General features: G+C 51.5%; 1 protein-coding gene across 1 annotated transcript; it reads left to right on the top strand.

The window, feature by feature from the left end:
* The first annotated feature begins 20,640 nt into the window (after positions 1-20,640).
* Positions 20,641-24,384, top strand: LOC144121599 (uncharacterized). The gene is made up of 4 exons (XM_077654897.1): positions 20,641-20,873; positions 22,502-22,665; positions 23,400-23,529; positions 23,843-24,384. Exons 1-4 carry the CDS (start codon positions 20,709-20,711, stop codon positions 23,987-23,989), a joined length of 606 nt encoding a protein of 201 aa, XP_077511023.1. The 5' UTR covers positions 20,641-20,708; the 3' UTR covers positions 23,990-24,384.
* Positions 24,385-24,608: the final 224 nt, after the last annotated feature.

Here is a 24,608-nt window from a genome sequence, read left to right as displayed (position 1 = left end):
TAAGAGGCCACCGTAGCTAGCATTCCTTGCTGCCCGTTCCCTCATGCTGAAAAAAAAATAATACGGGGCTTTAGGTGGAAGCGCCCTCTATGCCACCTAACGGAAAAACTGGTGCCTGCATAGTTATGGCTGAGGCTGAGACTACGCTAGTTTTTCAGTAACAACACTCGAGCCCGCACCCAGTGCTTAATTGTTAGGATGTGTTAGTGAAGGCACACAACAATCGGTAACTGCAAACCTGTCAATTCTGGTTTTTGAAAGCCGAATGAAAACTGAATATAGCAATTTTGAAGGCCACCTGGAGTGAATGGAGTTCTAATAGAACCGTCTGGTAATCTTGTTACCCTAACCGCCTCCTGTTTCTGCGCTTACTTCTTGAGGACGGCCAGCGCCTCAGCCTCGTTGACGTGCAGCACTATGACGAATACAGCTCCTGCGACGAGACTAGCACACCGTCACAAAGACGACAGCAGAGTGAGCTGCTGGGCTTGGTGTTCACGTAGAGCATGGCTTGTCACGTGGCCTTCACATCCAATCAGTGACGAGATTGGGGAGAGGAGGAGGAAAGCTCCTCTTTCTTCAGCTCCTCTTTCTTCAGTAATTCCCTAGCTGCCCTATCCCCTTCTCTTCTCCCCAACCTGTCCTGCACCTGCGCTGTGATTGAAGTCCGTTGTGCCCCCGATTACGTCAGCCTTGCTTTCACCTTCATGTCCAGAATTTTCGCCGCATTTCGCAATGGGCGCTTTCACGCGCAAGCAAGGTGGTTGCTTCGCAGCGTAACACGAGCTACTGTGCCTTGTTGACCATGCGCTCGCCCCTCGACAGAACTAGTCTTTGAGTGCATCTATACTATATGATTCGTAAAATACTGGTTTGAGGTGGACATTCAATGGAGGTGGACATTCAATCGGAATTGCTCGTCTTAGCTACGAAGGCTAAAACCGCCGTTCTGAATCATGCCTAGGTCACGCGAAAATACTTACTTTTAGTGTTCAATCACTCAAGAAATATGCTTTTTCAAGAAATATTTCTACACAGCACTTATACCGATAGCCTACATGGTTGTATCCGGTCCAATACAAAACAAGACAATTCGACAACCGCAGTATGAATGTGTGTTCCGTTATTTTGCAAACTTATAAATATTGTTATGCAGCGCAAGTTTTCGTTCCTTGTGGAAGCTAATTTTTATTGCACACTTTTCACCACAGACTCTTGCTTCTGCGCTTGCCAATATAATGCAAAAGGAAAACGCTTTAAATTATCTCGTTCGAAGGAGGCAGCGTTAGTTTTGATTCTTGCGAGTTACGTTCAACTTCGTGTAAGACTTTTTTGTTTTTTTGATCAATGTAAGGCAACACTCAAACGCATGCACTGGCTCTCCGTTTCCGCTGACTTGGTGCATTCCGTCCTTAGCGCTTCTGGTTCTGCGAACACCATGATCTGCACCAGCTGTGCAATTTCTCCTCCACTGCCGGAGCTAATCTTACCTCCATGTGTGTGGCGTCACCGTTCAGTACACCATTCAGTCCCGCCGCCACCATTACCAGATTACGCTTTGCCACATTCTCGAAGAGTTTGCTTTTCACCTCTCTGAAAAATGCACTAAAGATTATTATGGGTTCGTCTTTTATCCCGCGAAAACTCGATCTGCAAGCTCCGAGCATTCTTAGAAACTTGCAATTATTGTACGTTTTTTTTTTAACTCACCTCCGAAAAGAGGACTCAGCCAGCCGTGTGGAGGCATGCCGCTCAGCCATCGGCGGAGTGATACGTAGTAATGGGCAAGGTGATCTGCGAAAGCAGAGTCCACGCTTATTTTAAGGCGAAAGCCTTTAATGGGTGATACTCGCGCTTCCGTTGTAACGCCGTCTTCCACGAATGACTCCGCAACTAATCAGGACAGCAGAAAATGGACGATTGCTTCAGATAGAGGGAACAAAATGTAACCCCGTCGCCACGATTGATGACTGTAGAGTGATCAGTTAAAATGATAGTCGAATATAGATAAAACAAAGAAAACAAACAAACGCGTCGATGTAGGGACGGGAGAGGGTGACGTCACACCCGAGGTTGTCACGGTAAGGGCGCGCGCGCTGGTGGCGCCACCACTAGAGAAGCCAGACTTATCTGAAAAACTCTCTGTGCCCCCAAAACATGGCCAATCTCCCTCGGTGTGCATATGCTATTGTGTGGGAGTAACAGCAACAACGACAACTTTGGGACTGCCACTGGGATGTGAACCTGCGAAGCTAGAATCGCAGTCGGCAAGGTCAAAGGCTTCCGGCCTGCCGCACTTTAGATTGCCAAAGTGCTCCGCTAAATTTATTTATTTCTGTGGGCCTAAGTTCCGGCTGTGTAGTCTACGACTGAAACTATTTATTCACGGAAACTTAAATGCAAAATACCAGCGAAGCCGCCACGGGACTGGCTCAAATTCACTACACGCGTTTGTTGACTCCTCCTACCTTCAGCGTTGAGTTAGAAAAAAATGCGGGAGGTGGGACATTTAATGCCATTTAAATTCAGGAAATCGGCCGCACAGGACAATAATTCGCAGATTCTATCAATGCTCGGAGAGTGAAGATAGAGTTCTGGCGGTGAAAGGACGATTTAAGATTCCTCTTTAGTGAACAACAATTCTGGGCAAAAGCATTTTTGAACGAAAACCAGTTTATGAACGCTGTTTTTTTCATACATTGCAAGATTTCACTGTAACAATATATATATATCCGCAGATCTCCAGTCGGCAGGCTTGAATTATTTTTCTATTCACGTTTTTGCTATGGTCAAAAGCGTTCCTTATTGGTTTTCTCTTGCACGCTTAACTGCTCGATGCGAGCGATGCAAACACCCTAAAAGGAAGATTTTGGTACACATGGAAAGAATTGACAAATTATCTTCACTATTTTTACAACAATGCCCTACAATATTTCAATATTCAAAATTTTTGTCGAAGAATATTGGACATGTTGAAGGCGGATTCGCACTGGTGCGTTGAAGACATTGTGTGACCGGTCTCAGTCGGTTAGTTCGGGCTTTCGGAGCATTACGAAAACCAGGATGGAGCGTAGCGGATCGATTTCAACCTGTCGCACGACCTCCGCGACTCGCCACCGTGAATTCAATTTCGCATTGTGTTTCACTGTCCTTTGTGGACAACTCCCCTCTGATACTGGCCATATCATTTACTGGCTCTGTTATGGCTCCTGCGCCCCTCCTCATGTTTGAGTCACCGGCGACAAGCACCTGGCTCATTTCTCCCGCTCCTAAATTGCGGTGTCTGCTTGCTGTTATCAGTCAGGCACTTTTGTCCTGTTTCCAAAGCTTGCTCTGACCATGACCTCCTTTCTGAGATTCACTTTCTCTCTATCACTTCCGGGATTCTTATCTACCGCATATGAATAGCCCTTCCTGTTCAAGAAATCTGGAGCTACTTCCTTATCTTCGCTGGCCACGCCAAAGCAGATCCCTTCAGTTGTGGCTTACAATGGCTGTGGTAACCACTTACCCCTCCATTTCTGCCACCGTTTCCCCGAGTTTCCGGTTTTCTACACAATCTCCGCCATCTCTCCTTCCGGGGCATTCACTGGCGGCGCTGCTGCGTGGCGTTTTCTTCGTCAACCATGTCCAGTCTTGCACTTATACACAACCACTGCACATAAAACCAGCGCCTTCAGCCTCGTCTACCGAATCAAATTGCATTTCCTTTATGTTTACCAATCCCTCAGAGACCCTATGTCTAACCTTCCTTTGCTTGGCCATCGTATTTCCCCTTGATTATTAATATCACAGAAATAATCAGAATGCGCCCAGGTTCAAACACCGATTGCAAAGACGTGTCAGATAAACTCTGTTTACGGCAGAAGTCGGCCACACGGAAAAGGAATAGCTAAGCATCGGTCATGATATCCTTTCTTTTTTTATTTAAAAGATACACGAATAAGCACTAAAAATGCTAACTGCGGGTTTGAATACGTCGTGTCCGCAGACGAAGTGACGCAGGGCTGCTGTATCCTTCGCGCATACAAGCCTGCTGATTCCGAGAAAACTAGCATGGCACCTCAAACAATACCGCAGCCCCATCCCATCTGACCACCTGCGTTTCTATGGCACCCGAAGTGATATCCTCTTCACTCTCTCTCTCTCTCTCTCCATCTGCTGCGATAAACACTTTTGCCTCCAACCAGCAAACATGTTGAGAGGTTCCTTGTTCGCAGGGCTCCCACGCCCCGAATTAACATCAATCTTAACAGAATACCCTGGCTGCTTGTACAATAAAATAAATTAAATCCTGCTCCCTAGCTTTCACTTGATCTAACCAGCCTGGAGCTAAATACACATATTCAAATATCAAAGGAAAAGAACTCATCTACTTGACGTTTGCAGGTTGGTCCCGCCAGTTACCGTGTTAATAATCCAAGAATAAGGAACATGCGTTAGAAGCTAAAACTTTTTTCCTGTTTTTGTGGCTTCCTTCTACTATCGCCAGAGGTAATTTATACTTACTAGATCGGTAAGTTGGCGCCCCGGTAGCTGTGTGATTATGACGCCTAAAATGAGATACAACTCAACAACGCAGCGGCGAAAGCCCCTCAAATGACGCCCTCCTGCCAATGTCGTTGGCCGTTTCTCATGACATCGCGGCAAATCCATAATATCACTTGGCGGGTAAATTTCAGGTGGGTAAATTTCAGGTGCCTCCTTAAAATCAGATTAACCGCTACATCACGATAATCGGTAGACGGCATTGCGTCTTTTGGCGAGTATCTGCAGCTGTGCCGTGAGTTGTATTCGACTATATTGTTAATGATATTACGATTACTACCAGTTGCAATTACTGTTAAGAGCAATGGTCACTAAACCGACTTCGAAGCAAGCGAAGAAATAGCTTCAGCGGCCAAAAGGACGCGCCATCCGAATCGCAGTACGACAGCGAGCATAAGACAGCAGAAAGCTGCAGCAATGCATTCCTGCAGCTTTCTACGAAAATTAAGGAATGCAGAAAAATTCCCGGAACGAAGGTGGCAAGAAGGCTGGTGTAATCGGGGGGATTACGGTTTTCTACAAATGGCAGCTACCAGACCGGTTCGGGTGAAAGGGAGAGATAAGATAACTGGAAATGCTTTAGAGTTCAGAGGGAGGGGCGTTTGACCTCCTCTCCCCATTCTCGTCGCTGAATTGGCTGCGGAGGTCACGTGGCAACCCTTGCTCTACGTGCACACCAAGCCCGGCGGCTCATTCTGTTGTCATCTCTGTGACGGTGCGTTCGTGTTGTCGCTGGCGCTGCAGCTGCTGTCTTCGTCATGGTGCTGAACGTCAACGAGGCTGAGGCGCTGGCCGTCCTCAAGATCCAGGAGCTGCGCCGTCGAGGGGACCTCCGCAAGTGGCTGTTCCTCGTGAAGCTGCTCAGGTTCGTCAGCAGGATCCGGCACAACTGGCAAGTGGACTGACCCTTTCCTGCTTTCTAGTCTGCAAGGAGTTTAGAATAGGGGGACCCTATCGGTTATATGGTGATACGGAAATAGCGGGGCGTATGTGCAGAACAATAACACGGGGTGTGGTATTGTCCTGCACATCCTCACTGGGTGCCCCGTTATTTACCTAACCGACAGCGTCCTCCTATTGTGAATCTCTTCTGGTTACCTGTCGAGTTTCTCTTCTATGCGCGTATTGCAGTCGTGTAAAGCAAGGGCTACACTGTAGCTCTGGCCTCGCCGCAATAAAAAATATGCTTACAGTCATTTTAGTACGAAGTAAAAACTTTAAATTTTGTGACGCATATGTTGAGGCCCAATGGTGAGTATTTCGATTTTATGTAGATTGTACTTTCGTTTACGCTTCAGCAGAATGTCGGATGTGGGGGTGATTGACGATCAAATTTGATAGTTTTTCTACAGAACGAAGAAGAGAGCCACAGTAATCTTGTTATCCATTTTATCACGCATGGGTTTGTTGTTTCCGTGCAAACATCTGCCCGTTGTTCCAGGTTTCTATTGCTCGGTTGATATTTAGTTTACTTTCTGGGGTTTAACGTCCCAAAGCGACTAAGGCTATGAGCGCCGCCGCAGAGGAATGCAATGACACCGTACGCTTATTCAACTTGCCAGGCAAATCCAGTTCTTTAAATTAGAAGGGAGTGGCAGTTTCACTTCCACATTGGTCAGGGCCGAATCTCACTGTCTCAGAGGCTTCTGGAATTTCAGATTCATTTTGTTCCCGCGCACCACCGATTCAATAATTACGCACTGCATTTCCTGCACTAATCATGGGTTCTTCGACCTCATCACCTTCCCGCCAATACCCACTAGATGGACGTTTAATGCTGAATCCTTTAAATCAGGCCTTGGATCACGCCACGCAGCCGTGGCTCGTGAATTTTCACTCTTGTCTGGAATTTAGGCACCAATCGGATAACCTTCGCTTGGTTACTTCTACCCCCTTAAAGTTCATTTTTCCTTCACTGCGCTTAAACCTCAATGCTTTGAAGGGATCAGCCCCACTGCTTTGAACTGTAGCGTGAAACCCTTTACAGAAAAGTATAAAGTGTTCAGCCGTTTCCCCCTCTTCTCCAGACGCACCACGTAATTTCTCTATCTCGTGGTACATGACTTGATATGTCTTAGTTTACAATACTGCTGTCGTGGCCTCGAACCACACAAAGCTTTCCCCTATAGGATCAATTTCGTTTATGGGGCTTTCACGTCCCAGAGCAACTTGTGCTATGAGGGACGCCGTAGTGCAGGGCGTCGGTAATTTCGATCACCTTGGTTTCTTTAACGTGTAATGACATCGCCCAGTACACAGGGTTTCTAGAATTTAACCTCCATCGAAATGCGAACCCTGTGGCCGGGATCGAACCCGCGTCTTTTGGGTGAGGAGCCGAGCGCCATAACCACTGAGCGACCGCAGCGGCTACTTGCCCCATAATGATCGTAGATATTTTCTTTCGCAATGCCCGGCTTCAACATTCTGTATGTTCCGAGTGCCGATGTCGTCAGCATACTGGTCTTCTACAGAGCCCTCTCTGTTCGTTTTTCTTTACTGACAATTACTGATTTTCCCCCAACTGCTTTCCTGGTGCTTGCTTCTCAGTTTTCTAGTTCGCTTTCTCCATTTTGTGTCGACATTCCTGAAGGAGCGTCCCGTTTGATACCGGGTGGTGCTAGTTGTCACCATATTCTGCTCTTTTGCTTTCTATTTTTGTAACGGTTTAAACAATCTGTCAACAAATTCGCAATTATGTTTTAAAACATTTCAAAATCGTACACTTCACAAGTTATGTCATCCCCGGCGTTCGAGCCACCAACCTTCCAATCGATTTTTGCTAATTTCCACCGCAGATTCATTCACGTGGCCATTGTTACCTCTAAGTCTCAGAAAGAGTGAATATATTTGCATCGACATGCGGTTGGATATCGCCACATTATAGTACAAGGTGTTTAGTTATTTCAACATATTTACCACACGCTGCACACGCGTCATCTTCTTGGTTAAATTTCTCTTTGCAGCTTCGCGTTCTAAGACACCCTGACCCAGCCTTAAAGAGTTTGTCGCTGCCTCTTGATTTATCATACAGTGATTCCGTCCTCATCTGCCTTTTACAATTCCGATGTTGTTCTACACTCTGCTTCTTTCCCTTTGAAATAATCCTGTTTTCACCTTCTGCGCTATTGCATGCCGTGTGAAGCTTTTTTTCCTCCGTCCTTGTATCCTACCTGTTTGCTGGTTGGTTTCCTAGTTCTTTTCCGCCACTGAGATTAAACAGTCTTTGTTATCAGTATTTTAACACCTTAGGTTCTCATCTTTTCTCGTCCAATTTCCTCAGTCGTTCTTTACATCATACTTTCCCCCTAGCTTCCCGTGCTTCGATCGATGCCCAGCCCATATACCCCTGTGCTGCCTTGCTCGTTGTTTTGTAGCAAACACCTATAGTGCTAATCTTCCAACAGCTCTCTGCGACCATGGATGCGACAATGCAGCTCTAGACTCAGGGGGAGTTTGGGATTGAGTGGAAAGCTTTCTCGGCTACTCTATTGTTTCCTTGGAGCTGTGTCTCTTCAACAACTTTTCTCTCAAACAGATACAGGCACCTACCTCTCTGCTTTTCGAAAAGACTGTAGAAGTGCTGTCAGCGAAAGAGGGCTTTCGTTTGAAAAATATTAAATTTGTCCATTGCGTGCCAAAAAATAAACTAAGGTACGCAGTAATAGCCTCGGTTACATGAACCCGATAGCGTTGGATCGAGTTGGGGGTCGTGTTGAGCAAGGTCACCCGAACTCGACGACTGCGTGCTTACATGAACTCTGATTTTAGCGAGTGGAGACCAGTTCAACTGCAGCGACAGCAAGCGTCCAGCAGCACTGTGCAAGCGAACAGTGGCAGCCTCCAAGATCACGGCACGGCACCGCTGTCTCGGAGACGCGACGGCTCAAGCGGAAAACAGTATCGCATTTACCTTCTCCCCTCCCACGAATACCACTCTTCGACTATATAGACAGCATTTACAGGAACACAGGGGAAGGATCGAATGAGCCAAGCTGCCCCTTGGGGAGCAGTTGACTGGACCTGACCGACCCTTCGACTTCCGAACCAACTGGGCGCGCATTTAAATGAACCTCGGAACCGGTTCTCGACCCGGGGAAAAATTGAAAAGAGAGAACTTGAAGAAAAAAAAAACTGGAAATTGTGTTCAAAACCCGGCTTTTTTGTGGGGATCACCAAATAGACAGGCAAAGCTGTTTTTTTTAACCCTACTCCCCAGCCTACAGCTGCTGGAGAGAGAATTATCCTCTCTCAGCTGTCCCTTCTTCTAACCTGTTTACACTGCTGGTTCAACCTCAAGATTTTGAATCAAGTTCTGCGAAAAATTTTACAATTGAGATCAAGATAGCTTTCTGTCAGGCGCATGCCTTGTATTAAGTATGCTTCCAGAGAGCAAATATCTCGAAGCATAATGGTAATCGAGACGACGTTATTCGCTTTTCCAAGTACATAGGGGAACGCTTCCCCATGACTAGTTCAGTTGCGTTGTTTTTGCCAAGCGTGACGCGAAAACGCTAGCGAATCCTGCCACCGCATCACGCTGGGCACTAACAGCGCAACTGAACGAGCCATGGGGATTCTTCGGCGGGCGCTCGAAGCGAGCGGACGTGTTTTAGCTCTCCGCTCCTTCGGACTCTGGGCCTAAGGCTTCGCGGCACTGCGAGGTCTCCCCATGGAGGCCACAGACACCGTGAACGAGTGACAGCCAGCGTTCGGCGGTGATAATGAGCAACGCAGGGCAGGCCGCTCACGATCACGGACACGAGCGCCATCCAGAGCAAGGTCGTCCAGCACCATTCGGCGAATGTAGGCCGAGATCGCTGATCTGCGGGACACGGTGAGGTGCCTGACGGCGGCGCTCATCACCACCTCGGAGAACCTCGAGTCCGTCATTGGGACCTTGGACGTGTAGCCGGCGGACCCACGCGTTCTAGCCCTGAGGGACACCATAGCGCTTGCTCACCAGACGCAGGACTGCATGGCGGCTCCCTCCCCGCCATTTCTGGCCACCCCTGCGCCTCCCACCGCCATTGCTACTCACGGGGAACCGGCTGTGATGCCCTCTCCCCCTGATGCTGCTGCTGCGGGCTCACCGCGGACACCTGTAGCCGAGGAGAGCAAGTGCACCCCTATGGACGAGTCTGTTCTCAGGAAACGGCGATGCTCAACGGGGTCCGAGCAGGACACCAACAGGGACATCGCGGTGGCCAAGCGGGAAGCTCGAATCCCCTCCACCGTCACTGTTCCCTCTCCCTCCACACACGAAGGAGCAGGGCCTGCCCCGCATGAACGATATGGAACCCACCTCCAGCCTGCTGCTGATGCTGCTGCTGGGGCGACGGCGTCCGGAAGAAAACCGGATGCGACCTCGCCAAATCCCACCTCACGAGACCAGGCTGCGGCTGAGACTTCGTCTGCTGGCAGCGAGCGCGCCCAACTCCGCAGCGCGCCGCAGCAGTAGGCCACAGACAGCGGCGACGCTGATGCTGGGGCCAGCCTGGTCCCGTGGCGGATTATCACTACCAAGGCGCAGCGGCGTCGGAGAGCTGCCCTGGAGCGAGCCGCGGCTGCCGTGGAGGTCCCGTCCAGCCTGGTAGGGACGGAGCCGTTTAGGCCGGCGAACCGGGGCACCGCCTTCACCAAGGAACAGGGCTGGGAGTTGGCCGAGGAGTTCGGACCCCGTCCGGGTGTCCTCGCCGTCCGGGTAAACATGCAGCGGAATGTAGTGGCAGTGGACAAGGGTAGCAGCGATGCTCTCCAGGCCCTGCTAGCCATAGGCGTCATCCAGGGCGTGCCGGTCTGCAACAAGGAGCCTCTTCCTCGGAACCAAAGCTCCGGCCTGGTCTTCGATTAGGACCAGCGCAGTACGGCGGAGGAGCTTCTAGCGGCGGCGGCGGCGGAGTCAACGGTGCCGATGATCTCGGCTTCGCAGTCGGGCAGCACACTCTCTCTCCGTTTTGCGGCACTGACACCAACGGCGTTCACCACCATAATCAAGCGCAGGCTCGCGGTCCGCCCCTGCCGTCCCTGGCCGCTCCAGTGTGCCAAATGCGCCAGCCTGGGGCATGTCACTGAGGTTTGTCGCGCCCCTGCCCGATGCACGCGCTGCGGCGGGCCGCACGAGCCTGGTACTTGCGCGAGCAAGCCCCGCTGCATTAACTATGGGGGGCGGCACGCGGCCATGGACCCAGCGTGCCCGCACTGGCAGCGAGAGCGTCACGTGGCCACTTTAATAGCCACATCCATGGCGCCGATGTGCAGGCGGGTTGTCCGAGCCGTCGTCCAGGCTGAAACAGCGGCCCCAGCCCAGCAACATCAGCAGGCGCCGCGCGCGCTTTCTTATGCGCAGGCCGTCAGGGGAGCACCCCAGCAGCAGCAGCAACCGAAGCAACGGCCGCGCCGTCAGCGTCAACGGCGATCCGGTTGCCCGGCGTCCCGTGCAGCGCGGCCCGAGCCTGCGGCCGTTTCTCATGGCCAGCCCCCTGAAGCACGGGACGCGGAGATCGCGCGCCTAAAGATGGTGTTGCGAGCCCTCAGCGCACTTTTCCCAGAGGGCACCGATGGACACCGGGCTTGCTTAGAAGCAGCGGCTGCTCCCGCACAGATAAGCCAGCATGATGGCTAGCCGCCGGACTCCCTCCCGCGTACCATCCATCCTGCAGTGGAACGTGCGCTCACTTTCGGCGCGGTATGCCGAAATGCGAGCTTGCATCACACAGGATTCGCCAGAAGTTATCGCGCTGCAGGAGACGTACGTACGTTCACATGACGGGGAGTCCCAGATGCGGCTACCTCGCTACATTGGCTACGACTCAGTCACCACGTGCGAAGAAACAACCTGTGCCGCAGCGCCCTGTTGTGGCACATCTCATCGAGGCGATATATGTGCGACAGGAGGTCTAGCACACCCTCGTCGGCTCGGTGGCGGCGACATCTGACGCCCAGGAGTGCATGGTAGTGACAATGCGCGTCGGTGGTGTTGACACGTCGGTGGCCAGTGTTTATGTGCGTCCAGAGTCGCGTGGAACGCACTGTGTTTTCGTGCTGTGCCCCACGACAAATCGTCTGTGGTGAATTTAACGCCCACCATAGCGCGTGGGACAGCGCGCGCCACTCCGCGCGTGGAGGTGACCTGCACGACGCAGCAACGCAGATAGGACTCACCCCTTTGAACACCTGCGAGCCCACCACGCGGAACAACCGGCTCCTGCATCTACGTTGCCTTCGCATCCAGAGGGATCGAGGCGACATGGCGCCGATCACCATCTCTCTGGAGCTCGGATCATTACTCCATCCTAATCGAACCTCTTGCATTGGGCGCGCGCCAAACGTGCCTACTCCATTACCAACTGGAGTGCGTTCAGGTGGGCGGTCGATGAGGCGGCGGCCACTGGCGCAGATTTCTTTTCAAGTCTAGTCCGAAGCGCTCTCGCAGCCACCCAACGAGCAGAGGTAAGGGCAGGACAGCCCACACCTGATATGAAGCTGCTCAATCTGCGCGAGAAGAGAGATCGGGCCGAGCGACGGGCGCGACGTACTGACAGAGCCGCCGACTGGACTATCTACAACCGCCTCGACGCGGCAGCGCGCCGCCACGCCAACAAGCTATACCGCCGGCAATGGGCTTCACAATGCCAAAAGATGGAGGAAGGTGTCAGCTCGCAAAGGCTGTTTGACACCCTGCGGCGCATCACCGAACCACAGACAAGCCGTCAACCGCTGGCCGCCCTCGCAATCTCCACCGGGCTCAGCTTTAAAGAGTTGGCAGAGCGGTTTGCCGACCAGTTCGCACCGCCCAGCCCCGCAAACGCAGCAAACATAGCTGCTCCTGAGAGCACCACAAGCGACGCCAGTCCCTCGCCCATCGCCTCGGAAGGTCCATGTGATGCACCGTTCCCCGCGGCGGAACTGAAGAATGCGCTGCAGCGCTGCCGCCGCCTCTCGGCGCCCGGGCCGGACGGGATGACAAACCAGATGTTGCGGAACCTGGATGCGTAGCAACGACAGATCCTCCGGCAGCAGATCAACCATGCAGGTGTGGGAACGCGCGGAGCTACCGGAGGATTGGCGAACCGTGGTCGTTTGTCCCATCCAAAACGCAGGGAGCCCACCTACGGAGCTGAGAGGATACCGGCCAGTGGCAGGTAAAGTTCATGGAGCATATGGCGTTGCAGCGTCTGAACGAGCGGGCTGCGGAGGCTGATTTGTTTGACGAGCGGCAGACGGATTTTCGTGGGATGTGGAGGACGGCTGATTTTATATCGGACGTTGTTACATCGCTGGGGCATGCCAAGGCGGCAGGCCAGGTTGTGCTGCTGCTGCTACTGGACGTCTCGGGCGATTTTGACAACGTCCACCGCGCGCCAAATCTCGCGGTGCTCAAGGGGGGCGGTGTGAGTGGTCGCCTTTTGCGATACGTTCACGGCTTCCTGAGAGGGTGCACCATGCGCGTACGAGTAGGGGGTAAGCTCCCCTACGTCGCCCGGTGGACATGGGCGTGCCGCAGGGCTCTGTCTCATCACCATTTCTGTTTAATGTGGCCATGTCGGTGGTGCCAGCCTCCCTCCCCACGAACGCCCGACACGATGTGTATATGTCCATACGTGCAGACGACATAGCTCTGTGGTGCCGGGGACCACCGGGCGAGGAGCTCCGCGAGCGGTTGTGCCTTCAGAGAGCTCTGACTGCAATGGATGCCAGCTAGCGCGGCCTTGGTCTGTCGCTGAGCGCGGACAAATCGGTGGTCATGGACTGCGTTTCGCTCTCGCGCGCGCACCTTGCGCCACTGTCATTGGACGGGACTCCGATTCCTTGCCGTAAAGCGGTGCGGTACCTTGGCCTGAACATCGACTGGCGCCTTTCCTTCCGCCCCGCGGCGACCAAGGCCTGTCTGCAGATGAAGAGTATCACCGCCGCCGTGAACAAGCTCACCGCTCGAGGCCAGGGCATCTCCCAGCAAGCCGCGCTGCTGCTACACAATGCCGCCGGTATGGGGGCGGTGCTCTATGCGCTGCCGCTCGTCACGGTGCGCAAGCCGTGCTAGAAGAAGCTCGAGTTCCAGCACCGCAAGTCCCTGCGCGTGTGCCTAGGCCTGCCCAAAAAGTCGCAGTGCGCCGCAACGTTGGCCGAGGCAGGAGCGTGGCCACTTGAGCTCCAAGCAGCGCGCAGCTGGCACTGAATCAGATCGATCGGCTTCACCGCGCACCGGACGGAGGTTGCCTGCTACGGCGTATGCGCTGGCACCCGCGCTCACGAATGGGCGCGGCGCTGCTCGAGTATGAGCAATTGACACAAGGCCCACCCCCCTACGGCTCCTGCGCGCTTTGGCCTGCTGCCTCGGAGGTACAGCGAGAGATAGTCGGCATCGCGGGAAAGTGGAGCACACCCCTCTGTGCTGTGCAGCAGCTGACCACAGCCGTCATACACGAGGAGCTCCAGGACCATCTCCTCGTGTACACCGACGGCTCAGTGGCCCGCTGCAGCTGCTCGCTTGCAGCGGCGGCCGCCATCCCCGCCCTGCGACTGCACAGCCAGCAACACGGAACCTTCCTGGGCTCCTCCACAACGGCGGAATTGATGGGGATCCGGCTTTGGCTAAACCTGCTGCTCACCCTCGGCCCTCCGCCGCCCAGGAGTGCTCTGCTGTGCGACTCCCGCGCCGCCCTCAGCCGCCTTCAATCTAACGGCCGCGGTACCCCACTAGTGCGGGAAATTCGGTCGCGCATCGAGAGCCTCGCGCAGAGAGGATGTGCCGTGCGTGCACAGTGGGTGTCCGGTCACTGCGGCATCGCCGGTAACGAAGAAGCTGACGACCTCGCGACCGCTGCACAGCAACTACCTGCCAGCGATCTGCCCCTTGCGCTGGAGGACGTGCGTGGGGCCATCCACGACCATCTCCGAAAGCAGCACCCCGACCCACGCATCGCAGGAGGTGACCGCATCGACAGTATCACCAGCTGTCGCGCACTTACATGGTCACAACGTGCAATGATCCTCCGCGAGCGCATTGGCTGCGTGTGGCCCGGGGAACGACGGGTGCGTCATGGAATCGCGACGAGTGATGTGTGTGACGGATGCGGTGCAGTGGGAACACTAGAACGCTTGTTCCTTCACTGTGCCGCGTTCGCCGATGCTCGTCGCGATATGCTCGAGGCCTATAGCGCGCAGGGCATACTACCAGACTCCATCAAGACGCTATTATGGCCGCAGGGTAGTGCGCGCACTCGTGAGCGAACCTTGGTAAGTCTCTGTGCATTCCTCGAACACACGAGCTTGACGTCCCGTCTGTTCTCCGTGAGGTAGTTACACCCAGTGACCGAACGCTACGCGAGTTCTACCTTGAACGATTATTAACTGGACACCCGACTACAGTTGTAGCCAACACAGTTCTGTGTGCATGTGTTTTAATTCCTCCAACATGCACTAATCACACGCACAACCTGGACACATTTCTTACTGTGTAAATAGTTTGTATATACTACTTCTCCCTCTGTCCTCTCTTCCTGTCCCCTCGCCTCTTTCATTTCATTTCTCCATTCTGCCTGCTATCCTTTATTTCCGCAGCCCCAGCTCAGGTGCTTCAGTATCGATGGCAGATGCCGGGGCTAGCAAAAATCTTTTCCTTCTTTTTTACTATTATTTTAATAAAAAACACTACCACCACCACGAGCCACGAGGAAGCATTCAAATACGCTAGCGAATCCTGTTGCCGACCCGCCGCGGTATCTCAGTGGTTAGGGCACTCGGCTACTGATCCGGGTTCGAATCCGACCGCGGCCGCGGCGTTTCGATGGAGGCGAAACGGTGAGGCTCCCGTGGCCTGTGCGATGCCAGTGCACGTTAAAGATCCCCAGGTGGTCGAAATCATTCCGGAGCCCTCCGCTACGGCACCTCTTTCTTCCTTTCTTCTCTTTAGTAGTTCCTCCTTCATCCCTTCACTTCCGGCGCAGTTCAGATGTCGGTCGATATGTGAGACCAATGAGGTTGTATATAGAATTTATAACCTCCTTATGGTGAGACTGATACTGCGCCATTTCCTTTTCCCCAAGACCAGTGTTCATTTTCATCCTGCAAAAATCTGGTTTGAGTCATCGCAGCGGCTCGAGTGGGTTCCAACAGGTTTGAAACTTTCGCTCCGACGCATCGCTCAATTGGCTCGGCCGCTGCTTGTGAACGGCAACTCGATGAACACTTCCTCGCCTACGTGCGGAGCGCCTGCGCGCCCAGCACCGTGACGGACGTCGGAAAGATGCATGCACCTCCGTGCTCCTGGTAGCGGCTCCTTCCCCCTCTCGAGCCAACCGAAGGAATTTCAAGGCGTGAAGAAAAGCTACGGGTTCGGGGGCCGCTGAAAGGTCAACTTAAACCTCGAAGAAAAGCGGGGGGAACCTGAGAGAGCTCCAAGCGATAGAAAAAAAAAGTCTCCGAGAGCCACGCGGTCTTCCGATTGTTGTAAACCTGACCCCGCTTCTATATAAAATACACGTGCCCAGGCGCCCGTATCGGTCATGCACAGCTATCGGCGCCCCGCTCTCTCTTGGTCGCGCGTCGCTCCTCGCGCATGCGTAGACAGGCTCCAGCGCACGCCCGTGTGCGTGAACTAGCTGGCTGCTTGTCCTTCCTTGTTGCACTGCCGTCGCGTGTCTCGCCGTAATCTCGCCGCAGGGATGGGCGGTAGGCGATACCAGTGGTACCATCGTCATCGCGCTTCTGTGCACGTCCAAAAGCAAACTGACTGATCTCGACAACCGAAAGAAAAGACGCCAAAGTGACTACTATCGGCGTCGCATGTTCATAAGGTCCCTCGTCAATCAGGCAACGGAGCTGCAGAGGCCGCAAGCACTCGCGCTAACAAAAGGTGATGGAACTTTGGACTACGACTTTCCGGTCCTCCGGATGGCGTGGTTCCTTTTGCTATATTTCTTTTCATTTCTGTACTCTTTATTTAAATTGACAAGATGCAGGAGGCTGTGGGTAAAAGCTTCTCGGAAACGGCTGACAGCCCCCTATACTTACCAAGCACTGCGTGAAACATCGATCTCGTTGGAGCTGCAGAGACTTTGAGTGCGTTCCGGCTGGCCCATCCATGGTTGGTCGCATGCACCGATGATGCGCGCTCGTCAACTGTTGGGGCCTGTACTTGTGCGCCAATGTGCGTTGAAGTCAAGTTGGCCAAGAGCACAACGGAACCTGTGATGCGAGCAGCTTTGACCCCCAACGATCAGTGGGAGGATCTACTGACCTACTCACCTCGTTCAAGGTTCTTGCCATCTTAAGGTTGCAGACATACCTGACTACACATCTCCGCGTTTGGTGCGAGCGAAATTGTTTTGGGCTGCAGCGAAGAAACTGGCTCCCCGGAGGACAACGTTGTCGGCTGTCTCCACGTCTTCAGGCTCGTCTCGTCGCTGCTCCACGAACAGGACTTCGTTAACGCGAACCTCTGTTTGTGAGTACTGATAATAAATCAAGCGTCCTCGCTTAATCTCCTTTCCTCTCTCGTATGTGTGCTCCGCCAAAGGCGCTGAGCTGGCCTAGTTGCTATATTGTGCAATGTTAGAATGCGCTGCCAGGTGGTCACTGCATGCAGCCACCGCGTTGCGTCGTTCGTTTCATATCTCTGTGTACCGTTTAATGGCTCTTTTTAGACGGGCGCTCGTATGCCGAAGCCCGGCCTGTTGCCCTCGATTCCTTGCGGCCATTTAGATGAGCTTTCGCCTACGGTGTCATATAGCGTTCGGGGCATGCGCACGCTGTTCCATTTGCCTCTCCGTACTCCCACTGCATTCCGCTGCGTCAAAACGTTGCCTGTGCACTCATTGGTTGTGCTGCGAGGAACTACTGGAAAATACGGCCCAGTGTAAGGGCTGAGCGTAAAAGAATGCGTATGAAAGCCCTGGGGATTCTGGAGCAAGCGAATCGGCGGTTGAGCTCGGCGCATTACTCCCGAGACCCCTTCGACGTTTCACCACAAGCTGTGGGAAAAAACGGCTGCGGCCTAGCTCAGCTAATCTTGGTTCTCGCAGCGAAAGCTAGCACTGCGAGAACTCAGTTCCAGTGGCTCGCCAGTCTCCGTCGCGGCTGCTTCCGTGGCTCTCTCCTTTCGGCATCGTTCGATCGCCGTTGAGCCAGGCGAAGCTCCCGCTCTTCAGCGGTTTCGGCTGCCCGTTTAGCGCGTTTACGCTACCGCTTGGATTCCTAAATCCCTCGCGTGGTTGGCAGTGTCGACCGGACGATCAGACTGTCTGTGAGTACCCAGTTTCGAGGACGTCATCTAGGGCTGACTTGCTTCGTCCATAGCGAGAGAGTGGATAGGCAGCGCGCAGCGGCGGCGGAGCGCGCGGCTGCAGCTGCTGCGAGTCACGTTGTACGTCACGTGGTTGCTTACGCACAATGCTGTAGGCGTTACTGAACGAAAGTAACTCAATAACGTTACTCTTTACGCTAAAAAGAAAGGAACGCATTAACAAAAAAAAGTACTACACTTACTTTGCCGTTAGCCCGTGGCCACAAATTTTAATCAGTGCGCCTTTCCTGCAATAACTCACGATAATAATTTTATAAAGCTTATAATTCACACAAAACTTTCAGCCCAAACAACGATTTTACCCGAGACCCTTATTTAACGAGAATACTTTGCACAAATGTACATGAGCTTAGCAATGGTATTGTGGCCGATAGTGGTCCTGTAGAGTTACGTGTGACGGCTTCTAACTGTGCGACACATGGTGAAGCAGTTTTCTGAATGTGACATTAAAGAAAAAATGACACTTCATCATCAATTCTAATTTCACGAAGAAAACATCGCTGAGCTCTCAAAAAATTTACAGCAATTCTGAAAAATTTGATGTTCCAAAATGCTTGGTGTGCTACTACTAACGCGTTAGCGCCATGCAAGCCAAGCCCGAGGTGAAAGAGAGACCTTTCTCTTTCAGCAGCTGCTCGGATTTGTTCGAAAAAAGGTAGGACAAGTGTGTCGGCAAGTTTGCGCTAACTGCCGCTTCTGTGTCTAGCCTGCCAAAAGTCCCCTCTAGAGTCACGTTCGCTATAGGCAAGCATGCACTCTGTTCTTCGGCGACCTGCTTAATCCAGGCGCATTCGCCGGTGTAGTCCGTGGAGGAAACACAGGACGGGTGAGCAACGTCCATGGTAGCCGCTGAATCCCGTAGTGCTCTGAATTTCTTGCCATTTATCACCACGTCCCGCATGTATGGCTTCAGCAATTTAACGTTTTCCTCCGATTCTCGCATGCACGCGAACGCCATCTTTTGCTGCTTGCAGTTCAATGAGATGTGACCCTCCTTGTTGCAGTTATAGCAGACAATGGGCTTTCGCGCTTCAGACGCGCAAGCTCCAAGTGTCTGCTGTTTCGGCGAATCGGCAGATTTGGGTGACTCAATCCTTTTTCGCTACCTCCTCCTTTTGATCCCGCATCCTCTGCTCGGTGATCCCGGCGTGCGGGTGGCACCCGGGGATTCTCTTTAAATAGGTTTTTCTCTTTCCTAACCTGTTATCGTACCCTGCATTGCTTTGGAGGTTTCGGCGAACGTAATACTCGTCTGCGAGCTGTGCCGCTTTGTCTAGGTCTACATCTGTTAGCCCATCTTGAAGCCATATCCTCAGATCTTCTGGAATCGCGCTATAGTACTGCTCTAGTGCGATGCACTCCAGTACCTTGTCATGACTTCCGTGCACCTCAGCCGTCTTAAGCCACTCGTTTAAGTTGACTTTAATCCGGTACGCGAAGTCAGTATGCGACTCCCCGCCTTGCTTTGCCTGCCTGAATCACTGCCTAAAGGCTTCAGCAAAAAGCCGGTACTTTCTAAGCAGTGCGCTCTTTACCTTCTCGTAGTCACCACACTCTTCCCGTGAGAGACGAGCCACCACTTCGGCCGCCTCGCACGGAAGGAGAGGAAGTAGCTTCTCAGACCAAGCGCTCTTGTAGATGTGAACATTCCCGCATGCGCGTTCGAAATTTACCAAAAAGAGTGCAATATCGCCTCCCACGCGGTATGGTGAGAGGAAATCCTCCAATCTCTGCCTCCTTTGCTCCTCTACCGAAGCTACAGGGCTAAGACGCGCCATATTCCCTCCATTCGACGCGATTTCGAGCTCCTTCATTTTTCTAGCGTGTTCTCACGGACCTCCCGTCTCTCTTGGGCCAACCGAAGCTCTTCTTTTTCTTTCTGCTAACACAACTTCCGTCTTCTCTGCTCTTCTTTGCGTCCAACAATCGTTTCCCAAGCCTCGTCAACCTGCTCAGTAGTCACCTCCTCCTGCCGCATACCCTCGAGAATTTCTTTTTTTCTTTTCGCAGAACGTAGTTAAATCCCCAGCTCCTGGCAAATTGCGAGCAGCTCCTGCGCTTTTAACTTCTCCATCGTGAGTTCCACCATGCGTTAGCAAGCCCACTAAAACAAAAGCCCTAGCTGGAAGTGGACAAAGCAGTTTCCCAAAATCAATTTCCTAGACAACAGGAATCCGCACCTAGCATCTGCTTGTGCTAGTACGGTCTGGCGAAATGAACGGAAAACATTGGGCACTCACCTTGCCAAGGTATAGCTGAAGCCCGTCAGTCCCGTAGCTGGCGAGGTCCGTTGGAGCAGGTAACTTCACGTGGACATCCCACCGCTGCCACTAGTTGTTGGGATTCAGGTAGCGTGACTGGGCCGGAAAAGAGACGAGGACGATCGGAGGAAGAAAACTTGGAAAACTTTATACAAAGACTATTTACATAATGTACATGTAAAGCCCCAACTCGATGGACACTTGCGAGGCGCACACGCGAAGCGCCTACGCGCCTAGCGGCGCGCCGCGACGGACGTCGAAAGTGGTGCGAATCTCTATGGCCAGTTGCTGGCGCGCGCTGGTGCTCGCGCATCGCTCGCGCAGCCGTATGGTTGCTAGACTGCATAGGCTAAAACCGGCCGAAACTTTTTGACTGCCACTTGAAGCGTTTAGCTTTTAAATGCGGCAGGAGAAGTAAATTCATTTATAAACTGAATTGTAGTTTGCACAATATGTTTTTATGCAAACACGCACGCATCTCCTCACAGTTTTCTTCGGTGTTTAGCGTAATCAGCAGCGCCATCGACATAGCATCGCTTGGATCCCCGTCTGCTCGTCGGTATTGCGCTCGTCTCCGTGCATCATTATTTGCAATAATGCCAGCGGTGTGTGAACGAAGACGACTTGCACTGCTTGCGATAAGAATAGCACTTCTGCTCATTGTGAGGAGGAGGCAGGAGCGTCGCCGGCGGAGACGGCCCCGCTGGTGGGTTCGGCCCGTGTTCGTGGCCCGCAGGCAAGAAGGCCTATATCACACAGCGGTAAGTATCTTCGTTCCCTCTGTAATTCTAAAACGTCCGTGTCGAGTATTGAAAAGACATTTAGCGCAACAGTTCGGCGGCCTAGTGGTTAAAACATCCGACCCCTATGCCGTCGACGCGCAGTTCGGTCGCCAATGCCGCCGGGTACCCACTATGATACACTGCACCTTGACGGCACCTTGTACAAAGAAGAATGCTTTGTCCCATGGGGCTATTTCATCAATGGTTTGATTGCGTCTACACAGTGCAATCACTTATAGGTCCCCTAACGACAGCGGACGTAATCTAGCCAACAAAGTAAAGGCACGCAACAGCAAATATTGCTACATATTGTGGTGCTGTGCAGTGGTACATGCGGACGGAGTTCTAGCAGCAGGTACATTGTCGGGTGTGCACTGTGAAAAACAAAAGTTTGCCGCTGTTGTAGCTATGTCCAAAATGAACAGCAACTGCCACCCTGTGACAACGAACCCAAACTGAAACAAGCATAAGTGTTTGGATTTGAGATGTAATAGTTATGAAAAACAAAGCCAGCTACCAATACGCCATCATACATGTTTTAATGTCATGTAGTGGTGTCCACACATACCGTTAACATAAGAAGTGAAATTCAACAGCGGGAGTGTATGGGAGGGGGTAGTTAGTGCCAAAAAGGAATGGAGGCTTTGGTACAGGTGGAACTGCAGTGCCGGTAATTGCTGTGTTTGATGGGACTAAAGCAGCAGTCGTGTTCCATCTGAACTGAATGCTACACACTCGGTGCATATATATATATATATATATATATATATATATATATATATATATATATATATATATATATATATATATATATATATATATATATATATATATATATATATATATATATATATATACTCCTCAAAGCGTTGTGTTCCACTTGGAGGCCAACTATCATGCACTGGTTTTGCTCTTGGCTGTGAGAAGCAACTCGGATGAAGCACGCTGTAAAGTTCTTCGTTGCCAACAAAGATCGCATAAAAAAGGCAAAGGAGTTTCACGTCGCTGTATTCGAACATTGGATACTGACGAATAAGCGCGGTTTTCGAAAGTTGGGGCTCTACTCGGTGGTCTCAAGGGCACATCACTATTGCAAAACAGTGTCAGGAGAACCAAGGGGCATGAAAAATTGGGTGCTTGTGCACTGCTCATGCAGAAGTGTAGTGCCTGCATTGCAGAGATGCAACTTTGAAATAATATAACTAGTGAGGCAGAAGGGCAGCACTGACATTGACAAGATGCAGCGTTGAAAATCACTTCAATACCTCAGCTGGCATAAATAATATGCACACCCTGTCAGGTGGTCAGGCCGCAACTTTCACTTGTGCAATCAATGTCCCTTGAATGCTTCTTGTAGTGAAGCATTCAAAAAGTAAGCTTTTCTCTAATCAGAGGAAACCTAGCATTTCAATGCCCTTTAGACATTAATAACATCGGGTTATCTCCATTGTGCGGCTGAAACGAAAATCCTTGACCCTGAAGACTTTTCACAGATGCTGTACATAACAAGACTGCTTCATTCAGTGAGAGAAACCACCCACAATAGTTGTGCTGTAATAGTGCATCACAGAGTATTGCAGTCATGCTGTCTGGTTTTGCCTCAACAGATGCAGCGCATGCGTGAAGGTGACCACGAACTTTTCCGAAAGTTTTTCCGGATGACTCCTGTGCTGTTCGACGAAGTGCTGAGATTTGTTTTGCCAGACCTCACACGGCAGCATGTTGTGAGAGAGCCCCTGGAGCCAGGCGAGCGACTGGCAATAGCACTGAGGTATGTTAAGCTTGAGTTCTACATTCTGAGAAGAAGCATTTCGGCACATTGTTGTGTGATAGTTTTGCAAAATTGGAAATGCTACCCTTTAAGCCTTGCAATAGTCCTCTCAAAAAATAAAAAATTAAAGGGCAAGAGAGACCGGACGAGCTGTTGCTTAACGAGCTGAAACCAATTAAGACAAACAAAACAGTTCTAAATGCTCAAAAAGACATTCTGAAAAACGTGAAGGAAAAAGAAGTGAAGACATATAAAAGCAATAAATCACAACTGGAGAAACCAGAACAGAAACAAAATGGTTAAGACGTGGACAAAAGAGTTGGGAACCCCTAGCAATGCAGATGCATGGCACAGGAAGGCCGGGATGTAGCACCCGAGGACTTAAAAAGAAAAGAAAGCAAGCAAATGCACCCAAGGACAGTCCGAATGTGACGAAAGTGAATTGAGAAGGAACAAAATAAAGCTAGTGAAGTGCGTCACTACAGATGAATAGTAAGGTAACAGAAGCAGTGCAGTAGAACAAATGAGACACGGGCAAAATTTGAATGCATGGAAGTGCTAAACCTGTAATCTAACATTGCTAGAATCTACGAGCTTCACGTCATGAAATGACTTTCCCTGCCATACCTCTACAACAGCTTCATATAAAACTGAGACGCTGGCAGAACAATCGAAAATACATGAAAAACAGAGGTGCAAGCGTCATGTGTTGATCCTTTTGCTCCGTTTTCCAGCTATCTGGCTTCAGGGCAAGATATTTGCAACGTTGCACTTGCGTTCCGCGTGGGCATCGAGACAGCACGGCGGTGCATCCACGAAACATGTCGGGCCATTTGGGAACGACTGAAAGATCATTTCATGCAGGTGAGGTAGGCCTTTGAAATGTTCTTCCACTCTGCTATGAGAGTTGGTGCTGGTTGTCTCTCAGAGGTGTGCCCTTTCATGTGGCAGTTTTTCATGTGAGCTTATAGCAGCTTTTCAACAGGCTTCATAGTACCCTCGGAATTTTTAGGATTCGTCATAAAGTAGTGCTCTTGCACTAAAGGAACTTAACAGGGGAAATATTACAAAAAAAATCGTATTCCACGTCTGTCATTGGATGTTGGCTTTTGGTCATGTAACATTTTGCAAGGTTGCCGCTGTCTGTCTCACTCAAACCGCTGCTGACTGCTTCCAGACACCTACAAAGGCACACTGGGAAGAAATTGCCAGGGATTTTGCCTTGCGATGGCAGTTTCCGAACTGCTTGGGAGCGGTGGACGGCAAGCACGTGGCCATTGTCTGCCCTCCAATCTCCGGGAGCAAGTTTACAACTACAAGGTAAAATTGTGCACGTTCAGTACGCTGCTTCCATTTAGATATGTCATGAAATGACATGTCTAAATGAACTGGCATTGACTATATGATTCTTGTATACACATTTGGAGCAACACATAATTGGACAAGCCATACGTGAGCTCCTTATACTCACTCCAATTCATACACAGCAGGCAACGCTGCCAAAGCTAGCGTGCCTGTTCGCACAGGCCCTCCGTGCCCAAAAAGTAGTTCACATTCAGTGAACATTACAGTAATGCTAAAGAGCCCGAACACTTCGGTGCCCAACAGCTTGTAATATGGTTTCGCGGCGGACGCACTATTTCCATAGGCTTCGCGGCATTGCCTGCTATATGTGAAACGGCATACAGTAACCAGGTGTCTCTTGCATGCAAAGTTAACATGTTCTAAGAGGATTCTGGTGTGGGCTACTTGGTTCATACTTTCTACGACACGGATTGACACAGCGCAACGGAACGAGGACGAGAAGAAGAAACACGAAACACAGGACGGGCGCTGGACTCAAGTAGGCTGATGAACCCATCCTGGCTTATACCGGTGGCATTCTGAAAGCTGACGGCGCCGATCTAGTCTATTCTTTGGAGCACAGCTGTGAATAGTCCTTC

This window comes from Amblyomma americanum, chromosome 2, assembly GCF_052857255.1.
Source record: "Amblyomma americanum isolate KBUSLIRL-KWMA chromosome 2, ASM5285725v1, whole genome shotgun sequence".
In the NCBI taxonomy this organism is placed as follows: Eukaryota; Metazoa; Arthropoda; class Arachnida; order Ixodida; family Ixodidae; genus Amblyomma; species Amblyomma americanum.
Note: the sequence above shows the minus strand (reverse complement) of the source record. Positions and strands in the feature narration are given on the sequence as shown.